This window comes from Anopheles darlingi, chromosome 3 (assembly GCF_943734745.1).
Source record: "Anopheles darlingi chromosome 3, idAnoDarlMG_H_01, whole genome shotgun sequence".
Classification (NCBI taxonomy): Eukaryota; Metazoa; Arthropoda; class Insecta; order Diptera; family Culicidae; genus Anopheles; species Anopheles darlingi.
This window is the reverse complement of record NC_064875.1, coordinates 12,807,273-12,819,640: the sequence shown is the minus strand read 5'-3', so window position 1 is coordinate 12,819,640 and position 12,368 is coordinate 12,807,273. Positions and strand designations below refer to the sequence as shown.

At 45.2% G+C, this 12,368-nt stretch overlaps 2 protein-coding genes across 2 annotated transcripts in view; one reads left to right on the top strand and one right to left on the bottom strand.

The window, feature by feature from the left end:
* Positions 1-8,450, top strand: part of LOC125953254 (uncharacterized) — a 104,252-nt gene extending 95,802 nt beyond the window's left edge. The window contains exons 6-8 of the mRNA XM_049682707.1: positions 7,479-7,553; positions 7,618-7,895; positions 7,977-8,450. Coding sequence (XP_049538664.1) covers positions 7,479-7,553; positions 7,618-7,895; positions 7,977-8,248 — 625 coding nt within the window. The 3' untranslated portion in view covers positions 8,249-8,450. The remainder of the gene's footprint in view (positions 1-7,478; positions 7,554-7,617; positions 7,896-7,976) is intronic.
* A 580-nt stretch (positions 8,451-9,030) lies between these two features.
* Positions 9,031-9,974, bottom strand: LOC125953253 (phenoloxidase-activating factor 3-like). Its single transcript, XM_049682706.1, has 3 exons — positions 9,747-9,974; positions 9,423-9,670; positions 9,031-9,355 (listed from the first exon to the last, which is right to left on the bottom strand). Exons 1-3 carry the CDS (start codon positions 9,969-9,971, stop codon positions 9,031-9,033), a joined length of 798 nt encoding a protein of 265 aa, XP_049538663.1. The 5' UTR covers positions 9,972-9,974.
* Positions 9,975-12,368: the final 2,394 nt, after the last annotated feature.

The window sequence follows — 12,368 nt, the reverse complement described above, 5'->3', positions numbered from 1 at the left end:
CGCAACGAAAAAAATAAAAAATAAAACAAATCTGTCGCATAAAGGTTTGATAATTAAGACTCGAAGAAACGTGCACCAGAAGCCATCCATTTTCATCTGCTCCGAGCCTAAATACGATTACGGGCTTGTGCGACGGAACCCAACGATCCCCAGCTCGTTAAGTAAAATTAAAAACTGACCTCCGGAAGGACTACCGTGGCCGCGGTTCATTGCCGTAGTACCTAGCGAAGGCATAAAGGGGTTAAACGGTGCTGGATTTATGACTCGACTCGGCTCGATGCCGCTTTCGTTCAGCCGAAGCAAAACATATCTTTTTCGAGCCCTAGCATTGTTGCGCACCATAATGCCCACCCTTTGCCCATCGTAAACGGCCGCGTTGATGTTCCCGTTCCCAAACCGGCGGGGACTTTGGGGCAACCGAGCACGAAGGAGCAATATTTCCGTCACTCCCTTACCTTCATTATCATTATCTTTATCACTTGCGTTACCTGCTCCCTTGCAGGGTGGAGAAAGTGCTGCCCAAACTGGTTTACGAATTAAAAGTAACTCCTGTCCTGTAAGCAAGAAGCATCCCCCTTGAAAAAAAAAACCAGAGAGAGAGAAAGAAAATGCTTAATCTCTACCGAAGAACGCTACGGGGGTTGCCGAGAGAATTCAAGAACCAAGCGAAGGGGTTTTGCAACAGCAGCAGCAGCCACAGTAGCAACCGGAAGCAGCGAGCGCGTTCCTTCCATCATCAAATGGACCGGCTAATATAACTTTTATGATTAATCACCTCACTCACTCCCCGCGAACTCGCTCGTAATTAATCATCCTAATCAAACAACGTTCAGGTTCAACCTTTCACCATTTCACACAAAACCCAGAGCGACCGACGGACCGACCGTCCGGGAAGTCCCGGGTCTCGAGGAAAAAGAAATTTGCAACACCTTAAAAATGCAAAATACTTGCTTGCTTCGATCGCTCGCCGATGCTGCCGCTCGGCAAGCGTCAAATGCTGCTCGGGCAGCCCGGGAGGAATATTCAATCCGTGAAATATGGGCGACCTGTTCCAGAAAAGCGGCAATCTCCAATCAACTGGTAGTGCCTGCTCTCTGGCAGAATCCAATGACGATGACCCATGGGCTGCGACCGGGACGCGCCCATTTTCGTCACCCCTCATGCTCATCGACACCTTCATCGAGATATCGTCCAAACACCTCTCCGGAGGAGGAGCGTCCAGAGTGATGGCAGCAGCAGCAGCAGCACCACCGTCCGGGATGGCGATTATTTCAGCGGCTGATTAAGTATTAAAATGAGATTTATATTCTTCGGCTGGATAATTAATTAGTTATTGATTAAACATTAATAGCAGCTCTGTGACAGTGTGGCAAAGCGAAGGAAAGCTGGCCGTGCCCGGGGTGTGCTGGCAATGGGGGTGGTTAACTTGCGAATTTAGCAGGATCTAGTTTGAACGACGATCGATATGAAGTTATGCTGTTTAGATAGGGGAACGGAAGTTCAGTGAACGGAGCAGGAGGTTTTAATTATCCATTTGTTGAAATTTATTACTCACAAATTTATTAGAGCTTTCGTAGGCATCATTATTAAACAGCAGCGCTTGTGGAATTAACGGCATTCACTACACTTGAGTAAGGTTGTTAGCTTGTGGCTCTATCTTAATCATCACAGACGTTGCATGGAAGCATGATGTTCAGTATCTCACTAATGAAGGTTTTCCTTGGAAGTTTGAGTCTTTGCGCAGGGATTCAATTCTGAAAGAGGATGATGCTTACAATTTACTGTCATCGTTTTTCATCGTACCGGTACATTCTTCCGGTCCGGTCTGTCTAGTATGCATTTACGCCTGAGCTAGGAATCAACTAACAGCGACATTGAAACGATATGTGCAATACATTGTTGCAAGCTATCGGAACTGTCGAGTTTGTGCCAATTGCGTACCTAATCGATTAGAGCCATGAAGCATTTCCTGAATTGCAACACTTCTAGAGACCATATCGTGTCTCCAGCACAGGTCTCGTGATCTTCTCATCGTACGATGTAAAAGCTTTTCCTGAGGTTCATGATCAGGCTTACAAAATTGAAGACAATAACCATAGACTTAGAATTACTACGCAAGTTACTAATGAAACGAAAGCATACTTACGAGACGCACGACGTATAACAGCGCGTGTAAACCATCATTTATGCAAACACGATAAGACAATGGGCGACCCAGGGAAGAACGGTGAACATTTCGGCGCCACCAAAGTCCGATGCGAGCATTCCTCATCAAAGTGATTAAACTTTGCAATCATTCCAATAAATCATCAATCCTTGCAATAGACTGGAATGCTGCAGAACCTCGATTCGCTTCGAGCTCGAACGCTCGCCACATTCTCAATACGTGACATTCCTTTCCTCTCGATGCAGCAGCAGCAGCACACGCACGTGCGTCTTTAGACGCTGGACCTATTTTGATTTCCATTCGGCGTGCATGAGTTGCAGCCCGAAGGGACAAAGGTGTGCATCCGCATTCCTTTGCACGACCATCATCCACTATGCAAGATGCGCTTGATGCTTTGTTTCCCTGCGGCCGGCTAGCTGGCTGGCAATGGTTTCACCAACGGTGACGTTGGCGTCAAGCAGATAACGTATCGCATTCTTGGGCCACAAAACCATTCCAAAACCGGCCTACTCTGAATTGCGCTCCGTAAGATCTGTCGGCCGCAAAGACAGTCCCCATTTCAATGACGAGATGGCGCCAGAGACAGAGTGGGCGCAAAATGGTTCACTGTCTTCGGCCGTCTAATGATTTGTCGTGCCGTTTGCGTGGTTCTACAGTGGCGGACAGAGCGGATTCGGAATGTTATCGGAACCTTAGGCAGCTTGGTTTGAGAACAATAATTCTCTACAAAACGGTAGCATCCTTTATGAGACGAGCACAAGGAGCTGTGGAAGGGAATTCTCAACAATCCGGCACCTCCTGTAGTCGTCCGTAACGCCAAGCAACTATCAATAGTTGGCTTCCAGTTGGCGCCAGCCACGTGTTTCCAATAATGCTTTCTCTCACTCGCTTTCTCTCTCTCAATTTGTCCTTTCGTATCTCAAACAACGGATCGCACAAACAATCAAACATGCGACACCAAGTGCAAACCATTCTCGAGGTGGCGAAGGCGCTAAGAACAGCTGAGCGGCAAAGCGGTGCATTCTGCCCAAGGATATCGCGTACGATCGGTACGCATTGACCGAGCCAAGCATTCCATTTCGCACGCATAGTATGCGCTGATTTGTCGAACCGTGTGCTCGCACTATGGTATAATGGGGTTGAAGGCGATGTCCAACAGACACACGTTTGAAAATGTTAAACATAGTGTGCCATATGTTGCCGCAAAAGTTGACTTCATCCATTGAAGACGCTTTTCATTAAAACATTTATCTCGTGCTCTCGAAGTAAAACAAACTCACACGTTCCTAGTGCACCATCCAAATCCATGGTCGAGTCGCCAGTCGCGCGCAGCGCACGCGGAATGCCGGACAAACGCTTTTCCCACCACTTCGGGTCCTCGGGCCCACACCACTACCTCCCCCCGTGTGTCTGCCGTGCCGATGGTGAACGCTCGTCCGGTCCGGCGAGAAATTGTTATTTTCAGCGTCATGATTTTATATTATTCATACGAATGTGATGATTTATGTGGCAAAGATACTAAAAGTTATGCCAGCATAAATTATGCGCCCGAATCCGTGCCCAGAACCGTGGTGTCGGTGCCGAGTCTCCCCGGTCGGGCGATGCCTGGGCGGAAGGTTTTTAGTTCGCTCGCGCCGTTCGAGCACACGAGCGGTTGGAGTGGAGTTCCGCAGGAATTTCCCGGTTGCGCTGGGACAGGGTACAAATGATACGCGCCGGGCGAGAGGTGTCCGCTAAGAAGTGAACCGTTTTGAGCGGAGCGGCAAAACTATGTCAATTGGGAAAACGGAATTCAATTGACGGCATTTATCCGGTTGCCCCATTGTTTGGCACGGCCGCCGGTCCGGTAGTGGTCCGTATGCACTTTCCTCCCCCAGGATGGAGAAGGGAAGGTGAGTGCAGTCGAGCCGAGTTCCACTCGTACTTTTGCCAGTAAGTGCGCTGGCACTTACTGCCGGCACGATGCCTCCACATCAATGGCCGTGAGTTGAAGACACAACGGAGACTAAGAAGCGACGAACGAAGCGAATGTGAGCGACATCGTTCGCTCTACATTGAGCAAAACGAAAAACGAAAAAAACATGTTGCAAGCACTGTTCGCATTGTAAAATGTCGCTTCGTCAGAGTGCTTTATGACGCATTGCAGTCTGCCTGGTCTGGTAGGACGGCAGGACGGCTGCAGTTTACTAGAACAGCTCTCCACGCAACAACGCGAAAACCGTCGCTTGGTTTTGGACCGGCGATGAAGTGATATCGATAAAAAATTTACGAGCCAAACCGCTGGATGGATGGCAAGCGAACGGGCAGCACTGCAGAGCAGGGCCGGGAATGAATTTAAATATTTGAACAATAGAACATGATGGCCGAGATCATTGTTAGCTTGTGGATTATTGTCTCGATGATGAGTATGGCCTAGCCGAAGTGCGGAATTGTACGCGTTTCGAGACTGTTTGATCTCAAAACGCAGTAACATTTAAATTATTAAATTGATTGAGTTGATTATTTGATGGAAGTTTCACAATAGCCTTGATCAAGCAAATGGATAACTTATATTAACTCAAAATTAAACATAAGGTTCTCTTTGCAAATTTTGTGTTGCCAAAACATTACTTCCTTCGTTAACGTTATACTAGAGAATATCTTTTCATCAACCGTCGAACGTTATTTGATGCAGATATAGTTTTTAAAAATACAAAATCATTATTATTTCGATAGATTGTGGCTTTAATTAATAATTATAATTAATAATAATAATAGGTTTTATAAATTAAATATTTCGACTTTTTGAAGTTAGAAAATTAAAAAATTGTACTTAAAGAAGAGATTTACAAATTAATTCGTTAAAAGGTCTCATCAAATTCCAGAAAACCACATCCAAGTAAGCTGGTAAATGGCGTACAGATAATGTTTACAAACGTGCGAATAGATTGGTTAAGGAGCATTGGTTTTGATGCTACGATGGACACTGACTTCGAAAAAGGAAGGCTTGGCGTTGTATCTTTATGCGATTTACTTCGATTATTCGATAAAAAAAATTACAACATTCTTGAACGATTCAACTTTCAAGGAAAAATGCAAAATATTAACGCGAACAAAAAAAACTCATTAGATCCTCTTTTACTAAACGCGAATCATTAATCTATAATGTGGGAATCGTTTGGTTAAAGACATTAAGCTGACGCCCCCATTTTGTGACAATCGCGATGGATGTAGCAATGCATAATGGAACTAGAATGCCGGCAGGAATTACACCTGGCAACCCCCCCGCTAGAAGGTACATTTGGTTGGTTCGCTCGTGCTACATGAAATTCCACTAGCACTAACACGATATGTTACTCATTACCGCTCCGCCAGCGCTGTAAACCCGATATCCGCCAATTTTATCGCTCCTAATGCTGCTGCTGCTGCTGCTGCTGATGGTGCTGGTGCTGGTGGTGGCCACAACAAAACACGAACATATTTTCAAAACGTGTTGAAACGGACACATTCCCCTTCGATAATTTATGCCGCGCCAGATGTGAACTGACCTCATTCCAACTTTATTAATTCAATAACAAATTATCTAGCAATAAACACATTATTATAGCGTCGCCGTGGCCTGGCCAGGAAAGTACCTCTGAACCCATAGGTATTAGCTTCTCCCCCTTCGCCTGCTTTGCGCCACCGTTCGAACGGTCACAGGATGCCACATTTCAGATTTTCCCATTTTCCCAACCGTAACCAGCACCGCATTTGCACCGACACACCACCGGTCCTGACCGCAACGGCTTAATCCAGGTGAACGGAACGGTATGCCCATTACTTTTGCCGCGATTCATGGCAGCAGCAGTCTAATTGAAGGCTGCGCGCTCGCTCCCGGTGGGGGGGGGGGGGGGGAAATTGGTCTGAGGTTTGGGAATTTCTTTTTTTAAACATAAAACCCATGGCGCGCGGAGCTCGCCCTGAAGGGGGTGCTGAGCGAAAAGGATTGCCCGAACGCTGACGCAGCTAAATCAGAGATTGTGCCGCATGGGGCGTGAAATCGGTCACGAGCCTTTTGGGATTGGGTTTCGAATGCAAAATATGCATAACGCTTCGCGTAACATTGATCTATGCGAGTTAGCCTATAGGAAGGATGCGACGGCGGCGGTTCGTGAGGGGTTTCGATCGAGAAATTAATATCACAAAATCGATTTCAATCCAACCGAATATTGGACGAACGTGGGTTGTCGATGAGTTTCTTATAATGAAATGTACTGTTTGAAAGCAGCTTCCAATACTATTTTTACTGTCACTTCTTTATACCTTACTCAGTATAAGTATGTAGATCGGTGATCGGGGGGGGGGTCGATAAAGCCCTCATGTGGTCCATGGACTTCAAGCAGACTGTCTCTCAGCTATTTGGCTTGCTATAAATAGATGTAACAGACGCTGGATTGAGAAACACAAATGCTCTTATTCTTATCGTAATTTACGATCGGTGGTCACTGATGGCGCTAAATGGATGGGCGTCAGTCAGTCAGTGTGACCAGTGCAATATATCAACGCGCTAATCACTCGCAAATGGTTCCAAAACGCTCTGATCGCTCTGTATGCACACCATCCCTAACCACATGTGGACATTCCGTTGTTCCAATAGTCTTTAAATCCTCTCCGGACCAACAAGAACTCAGTCAATACTAGACATCGGTGAAAGTGACATCTATCCGTTGGCCATCCCACAGTAACTGCTGCAATGATCGTGATAGCCGACATTGTACCCTACGCCATAGCCCTTCTGCTCCTGCTGGAGGGTGTGAGTGAAGGTAGCTGTTATCGAATGAAACGCGATACTGGTTGCTTTAGTAGTCAAAAGACCGGCAAGTGTGTTCCAGAGTCCGAATGCGAAGAAATTTCGGCGATTTTAAACGGGCATCTCATGACCAAGGATCTCCGGGAACTCGACTCTCGTCGAAGGGCTTGTGAGCTTTCTGAATCAAATGTGACGCTAGTGGGTATACTTGACGCTAGTGCTTGTTACAGAGAGATTACAGCTGATATTTTTCTAGTACTGCTGCTACAATCCGTCCATAAGGACCACATCGTCCACCACGACCACGGAAAGCAGTACCACGACATCATCTCAACCGATTCAGAGCACTACGAAACCGACAACGGTCAGCGAACGCACCACTACGGCAATTCCACCATTGCCCAAACCTACTAAACCAACCAACGAAGTCGAAAGCAAGAAATATGAATCATTCGTCCCAAAAACGTGTGGTTATCATACGGCGCAGGACGATACATTCGGTTGGACAGTTCTGATCGGAACGGGACATTTCTACCGCAGATGCGTTGGCACACTGATCAATAACGGTTTCGTCTTGACGGCGGCCCATTGTGTCCATGCAATCGAACCGCATAAGTAAGTAAACCTTCCGTTCGGACGCTGGAGTCATTCATGTATCTCATAAACGTCAACTCTGCAGTATTACATTGTTTTTCGGAGCGATAACAGTGCACGAGTTGCCCCAATGTCTAGAGGAGAATAATGGCTGTCAGCAGGCTGTTGCCGAGAAGCTCTGGATACACGAAGCTTTTGATCCGATCGAGAACACCTTCAACGTAGCACTCATCCAGACAACTCTGGCCATAACAAACGCTGCCAAGCCCTACATTTATCCGATTTGTCTTCCACTCAACACAACCGACGAGGACACGGATCAAGCCAAGAGGCACATTTTGCGACCGCGCATCTATGACGCAAGTAAGTCTATGACACGCCATGATCCTGCGCCGGAGTGACGATCGGATTGCTAATGAGGTCGGTTTGGATTCTTGGGCGCAGCTGCTCTAATAGGTAACGGAGCACAGGAAGCATGTGGATATTCGGGGGCACCAATCGTTGTGATAGATACCTACAAACTGTATCATGTCGTCGGAGTAGCCAATTATCCCGTGGACTGTCATGGCAAAAGGGTGAAGCGCGATGCAACTCCTCTGATGGAGTATGTGGACTGGATACTTAACATACTAACGAACGGTAACGAACATGTGGAATCATGGGCAGCGGAAAAACAACCAGCTTACGATCCATATGGAACCCTATACGCACAATAGAGGATGTTTTGTTTCTTATGCTGATTTAGCACAGCTAATAGTTGCATGATTTGCAGAACACCGTACTTCTTCAAAATATAACTAATTTTAAGCAGAGCAAAAATTAGCTCAACCGAATGGTTCCCTGGAGAGTGTCACTTCCGGGAACTAAAAATTACCGTAAATTACTCGTTTATAGCACTGCACCGTAAAATTTTGTATATACGAGTGCATATGTTCAACTTTCATTGCTTGAAATGTTTATTGATTATCGTAATGTGCTGCTTTGCCTGAGTAACCCATTTTAATGATTTCGGTGAAAACATAATGATTTCTCAGCGTTTTCCCCAAACAACGCTATAATAATAAGTTCTATTGTACGTCTCTCGTCAGCTTCAAAAAATGGTGACATTCGTTTTCTGGATGGTACCATCAGGCATAGTCTAAGATTGATTAATATTGTTAACAATCCATTCTCTGTGACTTGCAAAGGATGTGGAAATTAACGGGTACGTATTAGACGGTCGATTTCCCTCGTGGATTCCACAACAAACCAATCCTACCATGAACCAAACGTTGTTTTGGCGATACAGAAGCGGTGACCCGGAGAATCCTGCAAATGCGTTGTGCCCCGAAACGGTGTGTGTACAGATAATGCGCTCGTCAATAACAAAACGATGTTTCTCAATAAGTCCCTTCATTTCCGTCCTGCAATGGTCCACTGAAATGTACTCGAGATACACAACCTGCTTGACAGAAGTAGTATCTCCTAATAGAAATAGAAATACATAGCAGAATGAGTTTTACTCGAACCCTTCTGGCAACACTTTCCAATGCTCACCATCAATATTCTGCCCCCAGCCAAAGGTTCGCAAGGCTTTATAATCCGATAGATATGCTTCATAGTGTTTGGCTGACGAAATGCATACGGGCTTCGGAGAGTTGGGCAAACTGAAGTCCACGGGCGTTGGCAGTCGTATCAACGCAATATCGTGTATCTTGGTTCTCGCGTCATACCCTTCATGAACGATGATATCATCCAATCCTACTTCGTAATGGTAACCGTTAGGATAGTTGCCATCGACATGAGTATAATTCGTATTATTGGCACCGACGTAAACGAAGAAGCTTTATGGAACACACAAAAATGTTACAAGATGTTATGTTCAGCATTCTTTGGTTTTGAGTAACTTACTCTTCGTAATTCTTAACACAATGTGCACCTGTAAGAACATACTCCGATGTTATTAAACTGCCGCTGCAAAAGCTTGGGTGTGTTGAGTAGGTACTAATATAAGCGATGAAAGACGAAGCATACGGGTACGTTCCGTTATGGCGGTTGCCATCGCCCAGTCTATCTTGCAGACACTCTGGTGCAACCACGGTTTTCTCTTTTATGATAGTATCCATTGCGCAGCACACAACCTGTTGCAAATCCGAATCCTGTTGCGAAATCCAGCGGAACAGTATAATGAGTTATCTATTTGTCAAATAACTTCAATCCGATTAGACATCTTACGCTTTCACCGTTGTGACAGGCACTCATAGCAACTGTAAATGCTTCCATCTCATGCTTTGGAATGAATGTTTTGTTCAAAAAGCCTTGCCATCTACTACATTTATCCAACGGAACGCACGATGCCGTAATGTTACCAGCCAATTTACATGCCAACCCCCATGCCACCGTAGGCAGCATAAGCGCGGCAACTAACACCACAATACTGTAGCTAATGGTTCTACGCATCGTTAGAACTGGTCACCAACTGCTGAAGCTGTTCATGGTACCACTCGTATAAAAAGGCGTCGGTAGAATTGATAAATGATAAACTTACCCGATAACAGCTTTGCGCTTATCCGTTGCAAATTGTACCACATGGCTTGGGCGAAACGCCTCCGAATGGCCAGAGACCCTTACCATCAGTATCAGCATGATCATTCATCATTGCTCTCTTCTACAGTTATTGATCATACGTACCGTATTATCTGATATTAGCTCATGCTTAAATGCTAAAGGGGCGGATAGTATTCTTCCAAAATTTTCTTTTTGCGACATGCGTGCATTTTTGGAACATTCTTGTCTGCCTTTCTTATCAGCTTGGTATTTCGCGTCACTTGTGAATATATTTTGCTCTTGGTTGCGCAAACATCTATGCAAAAATCCAATATCGAGTTCGATTCTCTACCGTTACTAGTCGGCGTTGGAGATAAGATCAGCTTGCTTAAGAAATTCTACATGCATTACTCTAGAACTCCACCAATTCTAGTTCTCATTTGAATAGTTGAACAGCTCGAAACGAATCGAAATGGATTGATCTGTACCGCAAAAAACGATGCAACCAAATGATGAACAGAATTTGCAACCAAATGATGAAGGTTTTGTTCATTTTGCACGGGATGCTGGTTAATCACTTTTAAATGTTTTCTTTTAGCGCCATGTACCGGTCGGTCCGGGTGGCAAAATTACCGATAAGCAACGATTAAAGCAACGGTCGGCAATAATCGTACACCTTAGCATTACATTTTTTCGGCAACGACCATCAGTTGATCCGTGGCAATCGAGGTACAAACCGCACCGATGAAGAGTACAGGACAGACGGGCACAAAAGAGATTAAAAGCGACAGCGACAGCGTAGGATTGGCGTGGAACGCACCAGTACCGGCTTTATCAGTGAACACTTGAGTGTGCGGTTGTTTGATAATGTAGGTGAAGGATTTTATTTGTCGAAAAAAAACTCTAAATTTTAATTTTTTGAGTAATTTTTCGTTTGAGTATTTGTTGACGGTTTGACAATAGTTGTACCTTGCACCAGCTGACGCGTAAATCAAGTGACTAACAGCAAGAGCGATGTATTATTTCAGCTTAGAGCAAAGCTTTTAGTTCAACGGATACCCCCTTTAAATGTTAAAAGCTCAAAATCAACTCGAAACGAAACAATATGATCAGATATTTCAAAAACAATTATTTCCCCCGGAGTGCACAATGACGAGAGCTATCTACATAGAAGAGCTTATTGTGTTTCGCGAAATAACCAGAAGAAAACCGTCCGTGGGATCGCGTCTAGTGATTGTGGCAGGCTTGGAAGACAAAAACAACCATCGTCTCGACCATCATGGATGAGCATCGTTGCACCGCCTTTCGTATCAAATCGCCAGCGATAACGGTTTGAAGCGTTTGCATTGAATGGCGAGTGATCCAAACGGTAAACCGTATGAGTGACCGTGTGCATGTGTGTGTGCGTGTGAAGCGAAGTGGAATTGTTTGATTTTATTCGGTTGTTATTTCTCCTGTGTATGCCATCCTGTCGTGCGATAGTGATTGGAGGAACCGAGCGCTGGTTGCGGCCAAGCCAAGTGCACTTGCAGTTCTTTCAACCGCGTTGCAGTACACCCAAAAGTGCAACGCCACTGATAAGAAAACTGCAGAAACTGCGCACGTACGATTCGATCGAGAACAACCGAAACGGACACCGTTGACGCCGGTGATGGTTTTAAACCGTTTCCATCCCAATCGTCCAATGCCACGTATTTACTTTAATCCGAGTGCACTTTATTGTATTGAACGGTGCCGGAAGGGGCTTTCGAGCTTTCCTCTACTTTGGTGTACGCGTCACGATGTAACCGTATCGAGCAGAAAGATATCGAGAAGTGGGAGAGATTATTTGACCGTATTTCTTCGTAAATAGAATAGTTTCCTAATACACTACTAAACACCAACTGACTTTATTCCTGTGACACGTCAAGGACCGTCCTTGAGCTGCACAAAATCTACGAACAGATTGTGATAGAGTTCGACGCACTAGATTAGATTGCTATTTTCAAATTGAAACAAATTCAGAATGTTCTATTAACTTTCTCGGGTACCTTGGGTTCAGAAGGCCAGTGCCTTCCAGCAAATCTGCTTCCCGACAACAACAACAACCCCTGTATTGATGTTAATATTTTCAATTCAATTTCCCGCCCCGATCCTACGCTTTAATCTTCTGTCGCGAGTTCCATAACTCCATTCTCTTATCCACCGATCCAGACAGAGTGTAGTCGAGCAGAAAACATCTCTTGAGCGTTTGAATTGAAGGTAAAACATAGACTTCATAGACTGCGCGTAAGGGTCCTAGTCGGTCGGTGAAGTCAGGGTGGGACTTGT